This window comes from Acipenser ruthenus, chromosome 11 (assembly GCF_902713425.1).
Source record: "Acipenser ruthenus chromosome 11, fAciRut3.2 maternal haplotype, whole genome shotgun sequence".
Taxonomy (NCBI): domain Eukaryota; kingdom Metazoa; phylum Chordata; class Actinopteri; order Acipenseriformes; family Acipenseridae; genus Acipenser; species Acipenser ruthenus.
In genome coordinates, this window is record NC_081199.1 from 27271190 (window position 1) to 27290393 (window position 19204).

The window sequence follows — 19204 nt, forward strand, 5'->3', positions numbered from 1 at the left end:
TGAGATTTCACCGCTTTTCTACTACACTTTTTTTCCCCCTCTAATAAAAGAAAAAATACCTGAATATTTAAACAAATTCATGTTTGTCCCAGACTCCCAGGACAACTAATACTGACTACTGACAGTAAACTCAAGTCAATTGCTGTATTTATCATAATCTGTTCTACTTTGCCTCCTTTTTGTACTAAAACAAACACATCATTTTTATAACTAACATTTTCAACAGTCTTTCTCAATGTCTTTGTTTGCCCGTCTGCATTAAAGAAATACACTTGCTACCAGGTTTACATTAAAACTCAGTTCGAGGTATAGTATCTGCCAGCCAGTACAACTTGAACCCACTGTATTAAACAAGAGAAAATAAATTACATTTACATCAAACAGGAAAAGCATGCGGTGTGCAGAAAGCAAAATGAGTTAATAAAAATGTATTGCTTCAATGGCTAACATTTCAAAATTAGCTACCTGTGGAGAGGATGTTATATATTATTATTATTATTTATTTCTTAGCAGACGCCCTTATCCAGGGCGACTTACAATCGTAAGCAAATACATTTCAAGTGTTACAATACAAGTAATACAATAAGAGCAATATACAGTATGCTGTGTCCATGCACTATGTTTTATACTAATAACTTCTACAGCACTGCTTTGAGTGAAGAAGAGTGTCAATAATGCAATCAAATATTTTATAACCTGCCATCTGCAAGGTTGAGATTACATTATTGAATTGTAATTAACACAAATCGGCTTAATGTGCGATGTAATTTTTACAGGCCTACTGAATTCGTTCTGAAGAGGCATGAAAGAAACAGTGAGCAGGTACAGTACTGTACATGGAAGGAATGTTAAGAACATAAGAAAGTTTACAAACGAGAGGAGGCCATTTGGCCTATCTTGCTCGTTTGGTTGTTAGTAGCTTATTGATCCCAGAATCTCATCAAGCAGCTTCTTGAAGGATCCCAGGGTGTCGGCTTCAACAACATTACTGGGGAGTTGGTTCCAGACCCTCACAAATCTCTGTGTAAAAAAAGCACCTCCTATTCTGTTCTGAATGCCCCTTTATCTAATCTCCATTTGTGACCCCTGGTCCTTGTTTCTTTTTTCAGGTCGAAAAAGTCCCCTGGGTCGACATTGTCTATACCTTTTAGAATTTTGAATGCTTGAATCGGATCACCGCGTTTGTTCTTTGTTCAAGACTGAATACTACGTAACCCTCGCTATACATTACTTGGGATCACTATCCCCTAAATTAACCTACTTTATGAGCCAGGAATTCATACGACGAGTCCTGCTGCTTCATACGGCCTTGGCTGGGCATTGCCTTCACAAGCACCACTTGCAGTTTCAGGGTTGCGTAGCTGTCATTCCTGCAGAGCGGACTGTCTCCTCTTGAATATATGCAGCTCCCCTCTGTACATGGCACTGCAGTTGCCCCGAGCAATCTCCACCGGATGTTTTTAAACGGACTGATGCTGTGTTGAGACCCGCCCACCTTCTGATTGAGGACCGGCACAGCCAATCATCCACTGCCCCTCCTCTCAACCAAACCCAGCAGGCAGCAAAGTCTCAAACGAGCGCCCGTCTGTGAAGAATAATTTAATCACACAAATCAACTCCAAAAAGACACGCAATAAACCCATTTCCCCATATAAAATTACACCAACACTAATTTACACATGTGCAGAGCAATCTCCCTGCTACAGTCATTGACATCTTTTCTAAAAACTAGCAGCTGTGGTTTTCAGTTCTCGTGGCAATAATGATACAATCTCGGCTACTAATCTTTCAGCAAGACCAATTTATTTTCGGTTTAATTGTCTTTTTGATTCAGTGTTTTGAGCTTTAGTTTTCTTTCTGAACTTCAAAAGCTCAGCTAATGATAGATATCCTTTAATCATGGAACAAGCGGAGGAGCTGCAATTGGAACGACACCATGACGTGACCAGTTGGCTCCAGTCAGATCTTGTTTTAAAACGCAAATGATTGTTGGCCTGCAACACTTCAAGATAATTAAAACCGTATTTTATGTTGGTTTTAAGTTTTAGTGGCTTTGCTTCAACGCCACATCATGCCTTGTATAGTACTGATGAGAGAAATTGTAGACGCCTGTGTACTTTACAGTATAAGACAAAGGTAAGGCATCGGCAATGACAGCTTCTCAGCACTGCCCACGTACCAAGATGCCTTAAAAAGTAGCAGGGTTCCGAAGAATGTAGCGTTACATGTCCCCACGTGTTTCTACAACTGTTAATATCGTACCTAGAATTGTTCTTTTCATTAACATCCTGACAACTTTTTACACTTCTAACTTTAAAGCTTTTTTCAAAATGTCTGCTCATTTTCCTACTCCTGTAAGAAAATCACATATGGAGGCAGTCTGCAGCCATCTGTTGTCACACAGAACATTACAGTTATGGTTACTCGCACCTGTTTCTTTTTCCCCTTTTTGTGAACAGTGGTATTTTGGCAAGTAGAAAAAAATACGGGGGTCTGATTAGAACTGAGCCTAATAACAAAATGCTGAAATTGTAAAAGCTTCTCTTCAAATTCCTCAGGAAGCTAATGATGCTTTGTGACAGGGAGAACCCTGTTGCTGGTTCAGCTGCGCTGCTACTGTGGTAAACAAGAAGACTTGCCAGGAGCAGAGCTGATCGGGAGGTCCTGATTGGCTGGGGGGCGTGCCCGGGAAGCGTACGCCTGTTTCAGAACGCAGCAGCACCAATTCGAGACTACTGCACGGCCATAGCTAAGCAGGCAGGCGCTGAGCAAAAGCTTGCTTTATTTAAATCGACTTTTTTTTTTTTTGTATTGAATGTGCTGTTTCAACTACTCTAGACATGTGAGATTGTGTAAACTAAAACATTGCTAAATTATTCTAACAGCTTCTGCCTGAGAGCCACCAACGGATTAAAATTTAAGCAGGATGACTCGGACATTTACCTGGATTGTCTCTTATGATACCCGCTGAACTGTACTTTATGTTGTAGGGTTAGGGAAACAAAAGAAGGCTTGAATGGTGACATCATCTTAAACTGCATTGTTAAACTAGCAACGTATGCGTTTAGCATACGTTCTGTAGTTTTGAATTCTGGGTTGTCAAATTAGGTATAATTACAACACATTTTTGTACTGTAGTATTCAGCTCAGTAAGAGTCACTGGAGAGCAGAGAGGCGTGTTGCCTGTTTAAGTGCAGTAACCACAAAGATAACCATAATTGCACACTGAAGACGTGACCAAAGCCTTCCTCATAATCAATATACCAATTTACTGCCTCACATTTCCATTCCTTTGCAAATGTAGCATTTTACGTACACATTATAATCTCTAAATAGCTCTCTTGCATACTGCATGATTACAGTATGTAGCCAGGATGAGTGTTTTTGTTCATTGTGGATTTTGCTGGCTTAGAAGTCTGTTGGCTTCTATTTAATTTTGAAACCTAAATTGGAGCAGAAACATCAGAATACAGTAGAGGCTTTTTGATCTAAACCCCAGGAAGCTGAGTGTTTACATCATGATTCATAAATAACTTGCCTTTATATTTTGAGGGTCTTATTAACTACAGTACATTTATTTATTCTCGGAGTGTCTTACGAAGTAGAAGACTATAATAAAAATTGGAGGAGCAAACATTAAATATGATATAAATAATGCCATGAACATACAGTACAGTTAAATAAGTTGTTAAGGCATCAGCTAGGCAGACTTTTTACATGTTCTTCAATACATTGTGACAGCTGTTGAGTTGCATTTTGCACTGGTTGCCCCCCGTTTTAATGGCAGGTGCTCCCATTTAGACGTTATATTTGACCATTAGTCACGTGGCTGCACAAGTAATAGCATTGGTTGTAGTTGGTTTTGGAATCCTGGCTTCTAATGATGCCTGGTAGTCCAGACTGCCAGAGCTGTTCAAATGCTGGAATCTGGGGATACACAACAGTGTACCGTAGCTGGTACCAGTTTGCTTTTAATGTGCAGATTGTGGACACAGTATTGTAGAAATTAACAGGGAATTAAAACGTTCATGTTCTTTTTTTTTTCCTTTGTGCATCCGTGAGTAGAAAATGATTGGGGTTCTAAACTCTGTTGTAGATTTCAACAAAGATTTTATTAGATACAGTACAGCAACTGGGTACTCAATTTTCCTTAAGCACAAGTTATAATAGAATCCACAGACAATACAATATTCGGATTAATAAAGATTCACTTATGACATCACCCCTTATGCCTTAACCTATCGGAAGAAACAATTACATACTGATGTAAGTTTTACAGGCCTCCTATGAATCAATAATATCATTGGCTATGTGGGGCCCACTTTTCTAAGTTAACGCAACTTCAAAACAGTCTAAGATGTTTCACTCAAGGCAATAAAACTGTAGATGAAAGGGAAGGAAGAGAAGAAAGATGGAATAAGCCTTTTGCCTATTTTCTTTGAAGTGTAAACTGTGAGGAAAAGAATGTTTAGCCAAAGGTGTCATTTCCCTGAAAACAGTGCAATCACCTTTCAAGTTGTCATAAAATTTAGGGTACACTAAAAAACTTCCCGCCATCTGGCTGCTTCACTTAATATTAAACCCAAATGGTCTTCAAATTTAGCTTTGTTTATAAAATCTAGCTAATTTTGTTAAACTATCCAACAAGTATCAAACCACAGGGTGGTACAGTAAATGTTGTGGAGGTCAACCTTTGAATTATGTTACACACAATACAATTATTGTATCTGTTAATTTCAGTGTGTAAATACTCTACTTTGTTTTGGATCAATTCAAGTTTGAAACACAGCTCCTTTTTAATTTGAGTAGTGTACAGTATATATTTTGAATGTTGAATTTGGAACAAACAATATTTTGTTTGGTCCAGACTGCGTTCATTTAGTTCCTTTATGAATCTACTCCCACTCCACTCTACTCTTTGAACATTGCAGCTTTACAGTAACCAACATGGTACACACTTATGAAGCAATGCTAAAAAAGATTACTGTTCAGTCATAGTACAGCAGCCTCCTGTGTTCAGAAATCAAGAAATGCATCTGGCACCTCTTATATCTATTCAAATAAGAACATTGACTTTGGGATCAATGTGATTAGGTGCACCTGAGGTAACCGTTCTCCACATGGCTACAGTCCAGCAGGATATAAACCTCTATGTGTGGAGTACTGGTTAGGGCTCTGGACTCTTGACTGGAGGGTTGTGGGTTCAATTCCCGGTTGGGGACACTGCTGCTGTACCCTTGAGCAAGGTACTTTTACCTAGATTGCTCCAGTAAAAACCCAACTGTATAAATGGGTAATTGTATGTAAAAAAATAAATAATAATAATAATAAAAAAAAAAAAGTGATATCTTGTAACAATTGTAAGTCGCCCTGGGTAAGGGCGTCTGCTAAGAAATAAATAATAATAATAATAATAATAATAATAATAATAATAATAAAACCTTATGCAAGACTACATTCCAGTGCCGATTTGTACAAAAACACTTTGTTTTACCAGTGGAATCAAAAGCAAGTGGTCTTGGAGCTGGTACCTAAGGGAGGTCTGCGACATTGAAAGAAATTGACTGAGAGCGTGGTCCTCATAGAATAGTCACTTGAAAGAAGTTTACTGTAGTGTGTTATTGCAATTTAAGAAGTAGATAAATAACCTTGAGAGTATCTACAAAACAAGAAAATCAGAATGAAGGACAGTTACACAGAGATAGTTTAAAGAGTGCATGAACAAGGCCCTGTGAATCGCGGTAATTTTCTTTAAAATTCGCGGGAGTGTCACGGGTAAAGTATCGTATTTCGTGAAATGTGCACGGAAATATGTTATAATTATTATTATTTTTTAAAATGCGAAATATATAGATAAATGCACTGATATCAAAGTTATTGAAGCACTTTACAATAGCTTGTGAAACGGTGTTGTCATTAACAGCCTGCAGGTAAAGTGTATCTGCAAGGACAGCTTTCAGTTAGTACGTTAGGTGCATGTTCACCATTTAGGTCTTGCAAAACAAATAATGTGTAACCCATACTGATCTTGTGCATCAATCGACTCGTCAGTGTGACCACTGACAAGCAACCAATTCCTTAATCTGCTTGTGGTACTCGGCAACTTTAGCTAAGTACTCACGTTTCAGCTGGGCTGATGAAGGAATCACTCCACCATTTGCTACACTGTCTGAAGAATTTCTGTAACTTTTGGTTGTCCAATTTTTCAAAAGTGATATTTGCGCAAACAAATGCCTCTGTCAAGTCAAAATTTAATAAGTGGACTTTTGGAATACGGAAGTCACCGTTTTTTGTTTCTTTGCAAGTAAAGCAGTCGCAGTACTCCTCTGGATTTCCGCCTTTCTCTTTCGGTTAATATTTGAATCTAAATGCCTGTCAACATTTAGGTATTGCGAAGTAAATAAAATGTGCACGGAAATATATTTTCCGCGATTCACATTTTCGGTAGTGATCTATAGTAACGTTGCAGGACGTACAGAAGAGCTTTCCTCCATCGCTGTGTAAAACTCCTGGTGGACACTGCTTTACGTGATCAGCTGCAGACACAGGTTTAGCCTTTTTAGAGACATCCATTTTCTTGTATACAGCAGTGTGGATATATTTTATTTTCCTGCTTTAGTTTGCATATAGTGACATGACGTAATCATTGCACAGCACTGTGTGCATGGCGAATATTACACGCAGACACAAAGCAGAGTTGTACAGTTTCGTTAATGTGATTTTTTTTTGTATGAAATACAAATTATGAATATTTTTATTTCTTAAGAATACTGTAGAAATTATGGTATTGGCCTAATTTCACGATATCCGTGCATCCCTTGAAATCACGATTTTCACACGGCCTTACGCATGAAGCATTGCAATTCGTTTTTTTTTTTCTGTTTGATTCAAAAGACTAAACTAATTTACATTCTAATTGTACCATTATTCACTGTTGATCTCCCTATTGTAAATGCAGAGTCCTGAGACCACTAAACAAGGAAACCTCTTTCTGTTCATAACGTTTTAACCTGAACAGCGTTCCAAGTTCTTCAGAGTATCGCTCCTCAGCCTGCTTTTTATTTATTTATTTATTTATTTATTTATTTATTTTTTTCACATTTTTATTTATATACAGTACAGCAGCATTCCCTGGACTAACAGGTCTATGAAACAACGTTCATCCAGAAGATCTATTGCATCATTCTGCTGTACAAAAACAAATCATTTTTATAGAGGTGTGAAATGAGTTACAATCCATTGGGTATAATGGTTATTTTTTTTATTTCATGAAAGGTGAAGGATCACATAGTCAGACACAGTCCAGACAGGAGCACCATGAGGTTCCCCTCCCAGCTCTAACACCCGAATCCTGAGCTGAACAACCTAATCTCTTCCGTGTTGGACACAGTCCGAGAAAGTCCACAACACACTTCTGTGCAATTCCTGTTGTCCAGGGGTCTACTCTAAATTGAGACTGGCAAACACAGTAGTTCTTTTTTTTTAGGCAGTTGCATTAGTTAAAACCGAGTGAAATGTTTTAAATATCTTGTTCATGTGCTAAATTTAATGATGTACAACAACTAATTAAAAACACACCTGACACGATTCTAATCTACGATACCGTATTTGCTGGAGTAAAAGTCGACCTCATGTAAATGTCGACCCCCCCATTGTGAGGGCGATATTCAGGTATAATTTTTTTTTTCTAAATATATGTATTAGATATGCTGACGCCGTTTTGAGTGGCAGATTTGCAAAAATAACAATTTTATAAGCACTTCAGTGGAATGTGGGAGGTGGTCTGTTCTGGCTGTAATTCAGTGAAACTGCGTCTGTGTTTTACGTGATAGCTCCTGGATGTAAACAAGCCATATATAGATAATGTCACAGACTCGTTTTCGCCAAACCTTGATATGTTTGCGTTTTGATTTGAGAGAAATTAGAAGCGTTTGCTCTGGCAACGAGGGCAACAAGGATTTGCCCACAACAATAGAGGTGCTGCTGTTTCCCACAGAAGCACTATGCTGCATGGTCACGCAGTAGAAAAGGTAATGGTGGTTGTTGTTGTTGTTGTTGTGCCCCTCCAATAGTGTTCATGCTGCCACCAGTCATTGCAATCAGTAAATGCAGGCTTTTACTATAAATTATAGATCCGTTCATATGTTTCCTTGTGTATTAGTCAACCCCTCCACCCCCCAACTCCAGGATTGTGTTTTGGGTTTAAATTTCTCGACTTATACTCGAGCAAATATGGTATATAAATTAAAATGGAATGAATAACTGAAAAGTATACGTCTAAATCATGTACAACACAAATTGCAGAAGACCCCTGAGAATATCCCAACTCTGCCTTGGACTTTAGAGATGGTAAAACAATTGCCACTGCTTCAGCAACTAATGGATCACTTCCCAAACTTTTAAGCATTTTGGTGACCAAATGAAGAATGTGATGATTTAAATGCATTGGATAATTCATTAAACGCTGTATCCCATTGAGTGATGTATCTGTTTCAGCATTGGGCAGGATTTGCAGTGCCTTTCAGCTGTGGCTACAAATGGCAATTTGCAACATTCAACCGTAAAAATGTAACTCCTAATGTACTGTAATTTCCCCGATCTCTGTCAGATGCACATTTCTCATCTTACTTATCTTATTTCATACATACTCTGTGATGAGGATTATAATGTTAATAGCATTGTGATTACAGTACAAGTAGTTACTTTCAAAGAAAGGTCACCAAATCAACAAATTACAGTATTTTTTCATGATCAAGGTTAAAGCTTCAAAGGAACCATCAAAGCATGAAATGTGGCAGTGCAGGTCTCCTCAGATGCCATTTTCTAAAACGGACAGCCATGGCCAGGTTTATGAGAAACAAAATCCATAATGTGCTAGGAGGGATAGATGGGATACAGGTTCTCAGTGGGCAATGCAAAAATAATCAGTGAGAGAGGGAAGACACGAACAAAGAGGGACACATTCCAGAGTTGTTGTTGTTGTCGTCTTTGTCTTTATTCATGAATTGATTATTTGAGTCACCCACTAAGGACCATGAACGCAGCGCTTGCTGTGGGGAGCTCTGAATTCAAAGCTTGACGAATCCATATTGTGACATAACTCCTATAAGCTGGGCATTGAAATCTGAAAAATGTGTATGCTTTGGAACGCCCACACACAAAATTAGTGGTGGCACAATATTAAACTTTTCATGAAAATAAATAAAACTGTAAATTGCAAATAAAATTGCATCTTGGACATTTCGATATGCCTTGCTGTACACTGCAGGCTGCTGTGGGAAATAAAACACTCAAATAATTTTGCTTGTCTTCTGTTTAGAATTAAAGGGTACATAAGGACATTTTTATTTTATTGTGTTACATGTTCCCATGTGTTGCTACAACTGTTTATGTAAGGTGTGTGTTTTAAATTTAATTTTATTTTTTTTACATTTTGACCACTTTTTTAAACTTTTAAATTGCATTCCCTGCCTCAAGATGGCTTCCCATGTACCCGCATGGACCTCTCGGAACTACATTTCCCATCATCCTCCTGCTCTCACATGTAACGGAGATGGATTTAACAGTGAGCAGGAGGATGATTTAGAAAGTGCTTAAGAGTTAAAAACAGATTTCGCCCCCCCCCCCCCCCACTCAATACTGGCATATGATATTCAAGTTGGGCTTAATCAACAGCACTGATTCAATTTGCTTATCATAAAATTAATTTGGTTCCTTTTATCGTGTGTTGACAGAAGATTAAAACAGAAACTAAATTATAATACAGAGTTCACACAGCTGGACAAGCTAGATAATTCGATTTAAGGATGGCTGTGCTTCGGCGTGAGCATCTTCCGGTGCAGCTCCATGCTGATGCTCCAAATCCAGCTGCTTTTACTGCCCGGCTCTGGTTCCAGAGCCACTAAAACCTCTAATCCAGTAATGTATGTACTTGACTATCATAGTAACATCCTATTTCAATTTTCTTTTTTTAATTGTTCATGCAGGTTAAGGTAGTGATGGCTTTAAAAATAATTAAGATATATTTTTTCCATATTCTCACCATTCATTATTTTAAAATGTCTAAAGTAAATTACCAGCAATGAAAGAGACTGGGTCATTTTATATGCATTCTGGGACCAAAAAGGTCAGACCAATACATTATTAAATTACATGTTCTTATTAACCAGTATTTTTGGTCTGAAATAAGACTGTACATTGAATTTTGCATTTTGCAAAAACGTACCTGATTTGTTTTTTACATACACATCCAAGAAAACCACAAATCGTCAAAATATAACAAACAGTAATTATGTAGTGCATAGACAACTGAAATACGATGAATGATGTATTTACTTGCGTAGCCTACTGTATGTACTGTACATTTTTCCTTTACACAACTAAAATATACATTGACTCAGTTTTCTGCGGTATTTTTAAATTAAAGCACTGAACAGGGAAGCTTGGTTAGGGTACAGACAAGTACACACATGGTAAACTGGAGAATTACCTTGCCAATGTACCATGGTAAACTTCCACATATAGAAACAAGCTTAGTTTTATTTATGCTCTCTGTTTTTGGGGACCCTTTTTTAGATCTAGGTTTTGGTTTGTTTTCGCTGTGCCCAGGGTCTGCGCTATGTTTTTAACGCATCATATTCGGTTTGTCCTGTTTGTTTTTTATTTGCTGCTGCTTTTTCTTTTTCGTAATCCTCCTAAGGTCATGCCATTTTTTTTGTCAAATGTCTGTCGCTTAGTGTCCCAGTGAATTTAGTCCTAGAAGAAACCAAAAATTACACAACCTAGACTTTGGCGAGCATTGCCTACCTGATCAACACCTTGGCCAACAATGATTGTGGGAAACCCTTTTTTAATTCCAGGTCAAGGTCATAGAATACCAAGCTGATTCTCTCTTTTTGAGAGTAGAACCTAATTTGGATTTTTTTTTTTTTTTAGAACCAGACTTGGTTTCGATTTACGTTTTTGAAGTAGGTCAAAATAGCCTCTGCTTTCGCCTCTCTCAAAGTATCATTGACCAAGAACCAAAACCACTGATCCAACAATGTTCTGCTAAGGATTTACATTAGTGGACAGGAGTTCACACTTAGTATTTTTATTTGGTAGATGTTGGGATTTATGAGGACCCTCTATATGCCTGCACTGGTTTTCATAAAAGGCAATGGCTGCAGATAGCAGAAAACATGATTCTAGTTGATAATTTTGGATGGCCCCTTGTCAACAGAAATATTATGTACATTAAAGTACTTCTGAATTTACATTTAGGTATTTTATATACCTATTTATTTTGTTCAGTCAAGTGTTTAAACTGAAATAATTTAGGAAGGATATTTAAAAATGTGAAAGGCAGGAAATAGTGGAGCTGCTCTGGAACCTCAGCTCCGGCTCCATTCTCTAGTGACCCAGCTCCGGAGCGCTCTACTGACCCAGCTCCAGCATCCCCAGCTCTAGCTGTGCTCTGGCTCCGAGGTCAGCTCAGAAAATTGGCAAGCTCCGCCCTGTCTCCAGACCACGCAGCTGGCTCCAGGGCTCCGGAGCCTGAGCATGGCCAACCCTAATTCGATTTGCCTTCTCTATTCATCTGACCCTCTCAAGATATATTGCATTGTGGAATACTGTTGTGGATTCACTATCTCATGTATATTGATAATGAGGTCCATGCTTGGGTAAAACCACAAGTCACCCATTCAAAGAAGGAATTCAATCCTTTATTCCCACTTTATCTCCCCACTATAGGCCCATGCTTGGTTTATGGGCACTGGAATATAAATGTCACTCTTGACGCAGGACACTCTCCAGCCATGCTAATTATTTATTGAATTTTAGGCCCTTGTGAAAAACCAAGTGAGCCAGAAAGAGAGGTTTGTCCTTGAAGAGTGGAGGAGCTGAAAGGGTTCCCTGAGGAGAAAGAGGGTGGCTGGTGCTAATCAATGTGGGTCATGGCTGAGTGACCATGAGCAACTGGCTTCATTTTAGCAGTATCATCAGTAGAGAACAAACAGCTTTTTCTATTGGATATCGAAGCTGCATGTTTTCAGCTGCCTAATGCATGGTGCATCCATTCTTTAAGGAAGGTTAGTAAGAACCACACATTTTGTGTGTGGCTGTGTCTTATCAGGATAGATCGTAAGGGGTAATTTTTCTTATTGAGAGATGGAATAGTGTCCTTGAAGGATTTTTAAAGCAGAAGAGCTGCACGCTAATGGATAGTGCTGTGTGTGCTGTGATTGCTGCCTGCTTCTAGACTGCCAGTTTTTGAGTCGGTAATAAACCCAACTGAAAACAGAGCAGACCCTCTCATTGTTAACTGTTATTCTGGCAGACCGGTTTAAGAAACCTTATGAAAAATGTAATGTCGAACTGAACATATACATAATGCAACATACTGAAGCTACTCCGAGTTAAACTACAAGTTTGAAGTACCTTTGTGCATGACGCCATGGTGTTTTCCAGCATGTGTGTGCATTTACGATGCTGTTGTATCAGAATTTAAAAATAAAGAATTATGCATCATGGGTTTCCCAATTAAAGCGTTTTATTCACTTTGCATTCTAATCACTGCCTCAGAGTGACATTTTGCTACACAAAGTTCTGTAGTTAAGTTTGTAAATTGTGGAACGTGGTGTGGAAACTCTTATTTTCTTAAACCTGTTCTGTTGTATTGCCCCAGAGATATGAAAGCACTTTTATTTTTATGCAGTGCTGACATTTAAAATGTATAATCTGCCACTGAGAAAAATGCGACTAGCTTTAAGATGCATCCCTCTGACACGGAAATGTAAGTGGCTCTGAAATTTTAGACAGCATCACCGTTTTTTATAATTTGTTTCAGTTTAGTGTTGTTTCAGCCTCTCCCCTTCTCAGTCCCTTATTTTCATCATACATGGACTCACTCTCACATGACTGCATGGTAGCAGCTGTCCACAGATGCACAGTCTGCCTGTGTATGTCATTGGGGGTTATCTCCAGGTCTGGGATTCCTCCACATCCACCCCTCCTATTTTCAGTCTACAATGATTTAAATCTCATACATTTTGTTTTTGATCAAAGCTAAAATCCCTGCTGAGGGGATGCTGAAGGCACTAGAAATACACTATAGGCGGATGGCCTACTAAACTGTACTACTCTACATATTGCCCACCCAGCGCAGGATTTGGAACTCCTGCTTCTGTTGAATCCCCATTGAGATTAAAAGGTTGTTGAGCTACAACGAGGGCATGATTTGATATAAGTCTGCAAGGTGGTAGAATTGTTCTGAAGGAAAATGTGACCATTCCTTAATCATTTCTGTCTCTGTTTCCTTAAGGGATGTTGTGGATGGAAATCTGCAGTACTGCAAAATAAATGTTGGGAATGCTATTTGCATAACCAATTAATCAATAAAGTGTGTTCTGCATGTTGCAGGTGTGTTTCAAATTCAACACCAGTTAAAGAATCCACGATATAAAACCACTTACAAGCAGATTTGAGGTTGTTTTACACAAGATATTTATTTTCTAGAGAATTGCTCATGCCAATCATTTTAGGGAAAATGTAGCCAGGAAATACATGTTACAGTAAGTAATCTACATGTTTGTCATATTTACTGTAAATGTTGAAATATACAGTCCCCTATATAATTTTAGACAACTTTGTGGTTAAGCTTTTCAGATGATACATTTTTTGTAGTTTGTTTTTAATTGGAATGAGAAATCAAATCACGACAGCATTGCTGAGAGTCCGGGCGAATCCCTGCCTGTTACTGGTGGACAAAGGCTGCTATTTAAAACTGCAGGGCTCCTGGGTCATGTGGCTCCCTCACACGACAATGCAGCTTAAGAACAACTGCTGACTAGCTGAAATACCAGTCAGTGAAAATCTTTTGACCCTCAAAGTAAGCATGTGTCATTTTGTTTCTAATTCTACTACTGTAGGCTTTCAAATTTGAGAAATGAGCGAGCTGTGGACTGGGAGCCACTGCCAAGGAGTGTGACCCTGAGTTGATGGGGTCCCTTCCAGCCTTTAGAATGGTTAGATACATATTCTGTATCTTCTGTATTCTATCACCCTGAAGTTTACCCATGCTGAAAGATTCCCCTATAGAACCCCCAATTCATATGAATAATTGCTTTCCCACTGTTTGAATTGAGGCAGTTGTACCTTGCGTGCATGTATTTTACTGTGATTTTTGGGATGTAATGTAAAGCTATACACCCCTGCCTCAGGGTTATTAGGCAGTGAAACGTGGGATCTATTGAGGCTAATAGCCCAGCCAGCACTGTGTCAGGGGTCGTCAACCTGTCCATACACGGACATACATGTCCGTGGCAAGAGTTATCCGTGTCTGGAAGTGAATACGTCTAACACTCGCGCACACAGAATTTATATATAACTTCCGTTTTGTTTGTCCGAGGCCATGAAGGGTGTTTTTTTTTTGTTTTTTTTTTGGAAATGTCCGTCACCACTTAACATGGTGCCAACCCCTGCACTGTGTGTAACACAATTGGATAGTGCAAGCAGCAGCCCTGGTCAGAGTCTAAAACATACCTTTCGGCAGCAATACCATAATGGCTGTATGTGGGTGAGTAATGCTACCTAATGTTGTTTTGATTGGGAACTCTTGTCAACTGTACCTCTCTGAATGGTTGAACTTTTAGGAATTCAGTGTTTCTAAAAATGAAAAAATAAATAATACATGCAAACATCAAACCCACTTTGTTGCACTCCTGTCCATTACAGTAGATGTATTATTATGAACTTGCTTGACCAAGCTACAATACCTGCTTCATTTTCACCTTTAAATATGCTGTGTTCTTCCAAATCTCCTTGAATTTCAGTGCTGAATGCAATTTGTCACTCTGCATGGGGTTGTTATGTTAATCAAATTGTTTGATAAGAGAACCAACCTTGTGGCAGTGAGCGGGTTAAGGTTTTAAATTTGCAGTTGTATTCACCTGAGACACAAAGCAAGTACTTGTGGTTGAAATTACAGCAAAATAGAACATGGAATTACTTAGGTTTCATTGTACAATACTTTGCTTCGAAGTGGTGAATGAGGCAGATTTTTTTGTTTTTCACCATATATAAATTGGCACTTTAGACTGGACTTGCTTTGACCAGCATTGTCAGAGTGAAATCTCTCAATTATTCTTTTGTAAATTCTGCTGTAGAGGTTTAGTATTTTATTTGCATAGTCGATCCGTTTTAGCCTACAGTTGATACAGTGATTGCAATTTAATTACGCTTGTTCTCTTTTTGAAGTGGGGCTATTGAATCCTAGTGGGATTTCTTTTGTTGGTCTGTCATGAGAGACATGAATTTCACAAGCAGCATAGCTGGAGAAAGGAACTTGAATTGTCCCTTGGCAGGTTTCATCAACATTCCTGTTTTTGTAGAGAACAGATGGTGCTCGCTTTCAGCAGCTCTGCATTTAAAACATTTATAATAGCCTACATACTCGCACTCTCCAGTCTTGAGTAGACAATATTTGGTAGCAGTCTGTCTCAAGATGCAACATTTGGTTATTTTTTTGCCCAGAAACTTGAATTGGTGAGTCCTATAGGTAAACGTCTATTGCCTAAATGCACTTCATGCTTTTTGTAACTGTTATAAAATCCTTATTTTTTTACAGTGGTTTCTATCTAGTAGTGACTAGTTTTAAGGTCATTTTTGACTACTATATGTTTAGCTATTCCCTACACTTAAGGTCTTGTCATATACAGTATAATTGAACCTGCACATTACAATTGTAATTGATCCAAAGCAAACAAACACAAATAACTACTGAACCTGGCTCTAATTAATATTTTCCTGTCGGTTTGCTTTGATTTTTGTGGCATGTCATTTTGACTGATATTTTTTTATTTTTATTTTTTTTAAATGTCAAGTGTCTGTCACTTAGTGTCCCAGTGAATTTATTTTGTTAGTTGCTTCTTTTCATTTCTTTTCTTAATGTTTTTTGGCCCGGCGAAGTGTTAAATAATATTTCTTGATTTTGTTCCATTTCACTAAACTAACAGGTCAATTTCATCTTTTTGGAAATTTGTTTTCCTCTTTTTGGCCGTTGCCATAGTTGCATCAAGGTCGGAGTCCACACCAAAAATGTGCAGTATTTGCGAACACATCCGTAATATTAGTACATAGAGCCCAATGTGTCTGAGTGTAAACAAAACAGTTTACCAAGTATAATAAACATGGAAACCATACTACTGACATTTTAAGAAAGATCTCCGTTGTGTGATGTGTGAAATGGATTTTGTTTGACAGTTCCCTGTTTCCTCTCTGTTTCCACAGTCTGTAGATAAACACAGAGCCCTAGAAGAAACCAAAAATTACACAACCCAGTCTTTGGCGAGCGTTGCCTACCTGATCAACACCTTAGCCAACAATGTCCTCCAGATGCTGGATATCCAGGCGTCCCAGCTGCGCCGCATGGAGTCCTCTATCAACCACATCTCTCAGGTAAGTGTCTGTATTTATTATAGGGTTCCTCTGCAGGCTCCAGCACCTGATCTAGATTTACTAAAATGGGCTCAGACAATGTTTTACAACTTTTGGGACCTAGAATTGTGATTTACATACTATATTGTGTAGAATCCAAACCAGCGACAGGGCTGCATCAGTGCATCACCATGATTGTCCAAAGTTTCACTGCCATGAGCAATCTCGAAGTGATATTAGAGCATTTCTGTAATATCATTCTGAATTTATTTTTTATTTTTATTTTTTTTAATTTGGAATTGGCAATTTTATTTTTTCTCCTTTTTCTCCACAATTTGGAAAGCCCAATTATTATTATTATTATTTTTTTTTATTTTTTTTTATCCTTTTCTTTTATTTCAACCCGGCTCACCGCTGCTACCCCCGCGCTGACTCGGGAGAGACGAAGACAGACGCGCCTCCGAGCTACAGCCTCGGAGGACCATGCAGCTCTGGACAGCTTACAGGCGTCAGTTCCCAAGGGGCGGCGCTCGGCCAGTTGTGCGCCGCCCTTTGGGAACTCCCGTCCACGGTAGGCAGTGGATAGCCTGGACTCGAACCGGAGACCTCCAGGCTATAGGGCACACCCTGCACTCCACGCGGAATGCCTTTACCGGATGCGCCACTCGGGAGCCCCCTTCATTCTGAAATCTTAATGTCATTGTAAACACCCTTTTTAAAGCGATGCACATTTAATTTATTGCACAGTACTTATTATTATGCATGATATCCAAAATATTAGCATAACTCCTCCTAATATATCAAAATGACACCAACTTGCACGGCACTTTGAAATTGTAAAACTGTCATGGTAAAAAAAAAAAAAGATTTTTATTCCAGAATAATAACGTTCCTATCATGGTGTGCTACTTTGGGGCCAGTGAGAGTATTGGATTGATGGAAGAATGTTCAGGGCAGCGTGACAAAGCCACAGATATTTCCTTGTATGCTACAAGTGCATATCTAATGATCCTCTGACAACAGTAGACTTGTTTGAGAAATACAAATCTGACGACGGTAGTTTATTCAGAGTAATGAGCTGGAGCCTCAAAAATTAAAGCATGCATCTGCTTAGCTTATGTGCAGAACCTGTTACCCTGTTAGCTTAACTTGCGATAAGGGATTGACCTTTGGGGCTTGGGTACAAATGAAGCACAGAAGGTGAAGCACAGAAGTGAAATTGATTTCCCACTTTCCTAAACTGAAAGGCAGTATACACACTACTGTACATGATCCCATATTTCAAAGGTTTGTTAAGTACAGAGAAAAGTACAGTTTACTTAGAAAAACGGTTCAATTTTTGTTAGGAATACTCGGTATTCAGAATTAGAAATTTCACTCATATAAACAATTTACGGAAAAAGGAATATAGAATAACACAGAATAAGCCCGTAGAAGCTACTGGGCTCTTGGGGTTTATGAAAAACCGATTACGACTTTAGCTGGCAGGTTAGAAGTTATCAGCGATATATAATTGAGATCTGTTGCATGTAATAGGAAATAAATAAAAACAAAAAAGGTCAATTGCACAGTCTGGCCCTGTTAAATGTGTATCTGCAGGGCTCTGCCCTAAGGACCTTATTTAGTGTTTACCTTATTAGTGCTTTTTCTTGCCCATTAAGTGTATTGGGACATGGCAAAAGTAGCTTATCAGACCTGTCGTTAAGGGAAAAGAGCAGGTGTGTCTATTCAAATGTGCTATTTTCACAAAATAATTACATCTGGTAATTTTTGTTATTTAATTTGGCTCACAGCCAATACTTGGTCAAATGGCTGCTTATTTCTAATATAAAATGTGTATTTCTATGCATTTAAACCATGTCTCTGTACTTTTTACATGTCCCTTATTTACGTTCAACAAACTGTTCTGTATATAAATGAAGAATTACGACCTGCTACAATATGAATACAATCTCCATGTGATTTTGTGAGAGGTTGTAAAGCAGCCTTTGGAATTTCTGATAGGTAATCTCGAACAGACTGTGCCCACTTGAAGACCCAAGAGATGTACCCTACTTGGCTCAATCCAGACGGTTGTCATGCTGATGTGCTGGGGAGACCGCACTGTGGTTGATCCCCGGCTCAACCACATCGTTGATACGCTGGGGAGGCAAAATAAGCTGATCCCTGGAGCTAGCATTACACTTTAGCCATCAACACCAGGCAGAAGGATATCTACATCATCAGATGGAAAGAAACATAAATGGATGAAGATGCAGATGGATCACATTAGTTTACCTTAAAGCTACGTCTTGGTTGGTGCTTATCTTGGCGAGAGCAGAGTTCAAATCAGCATCTACTCTCATGTAATGGAAATCTTGACTGTGAAGAAGCTTGTGCCCATTAGTGTGACCATGGTACCAATGGCATGAAGTCAGCACACATGTTCAAATGGCTGCTGATATCCTGAATCCCCATTCTGTGTCTAACACAGTGCTGTTCCCCTGAAGGAGATGAGAGAGAGAGAATGTCTCATCGTTTTGAGTGCAGTTTGATGTGCTGTGCAATACTTTTCCTCTGCCTTCAGGTTCTTCGGTTTTAAATAGGCAGTCCAGTGCACATGTGGAATTGCAAACGGCAACCTTTTGTGCAGTGGGAGTATCTGTCTTTATTAAATGTCAATTTTATTCATTTGATATTGCGAGCTTTAGTGTGACTGGGTCTAAAATGAGAATGCGCACTTTAGATTTCTATTCTGTTTGTTGATATCTGCAATGTTGAAATTCTGTGCACTAGCAGTTTAGTATTG

General features: G+C 38.7%; 1 protein-coding gene across 15 annotated transcripts in view; it reads left to right on the plus strand.

Moving 5' to 3' along the window:
- LOC117426899 (abl interactor 2-like) overlaps positions 1 to 19204 on the plus strand; it is a 71657-nt gene that overhangs the window by 19649 nt on the left and 32804 nt on the right. For all 15 annotated transcript variants that reach the window (XM_059033572.1, XM_034045084.3, XM_059033571.1 and 12 more), the window contains exon 2: positions 16270 to 16437. In XM_059033572.1, the coding sequence (XP_058889555.1) occupies positions 16270 to 16437 (168 nt within the window). The remainder of the gene's footprint in view (positions 1 to 16269; positions 16438 to 19204) is intronic.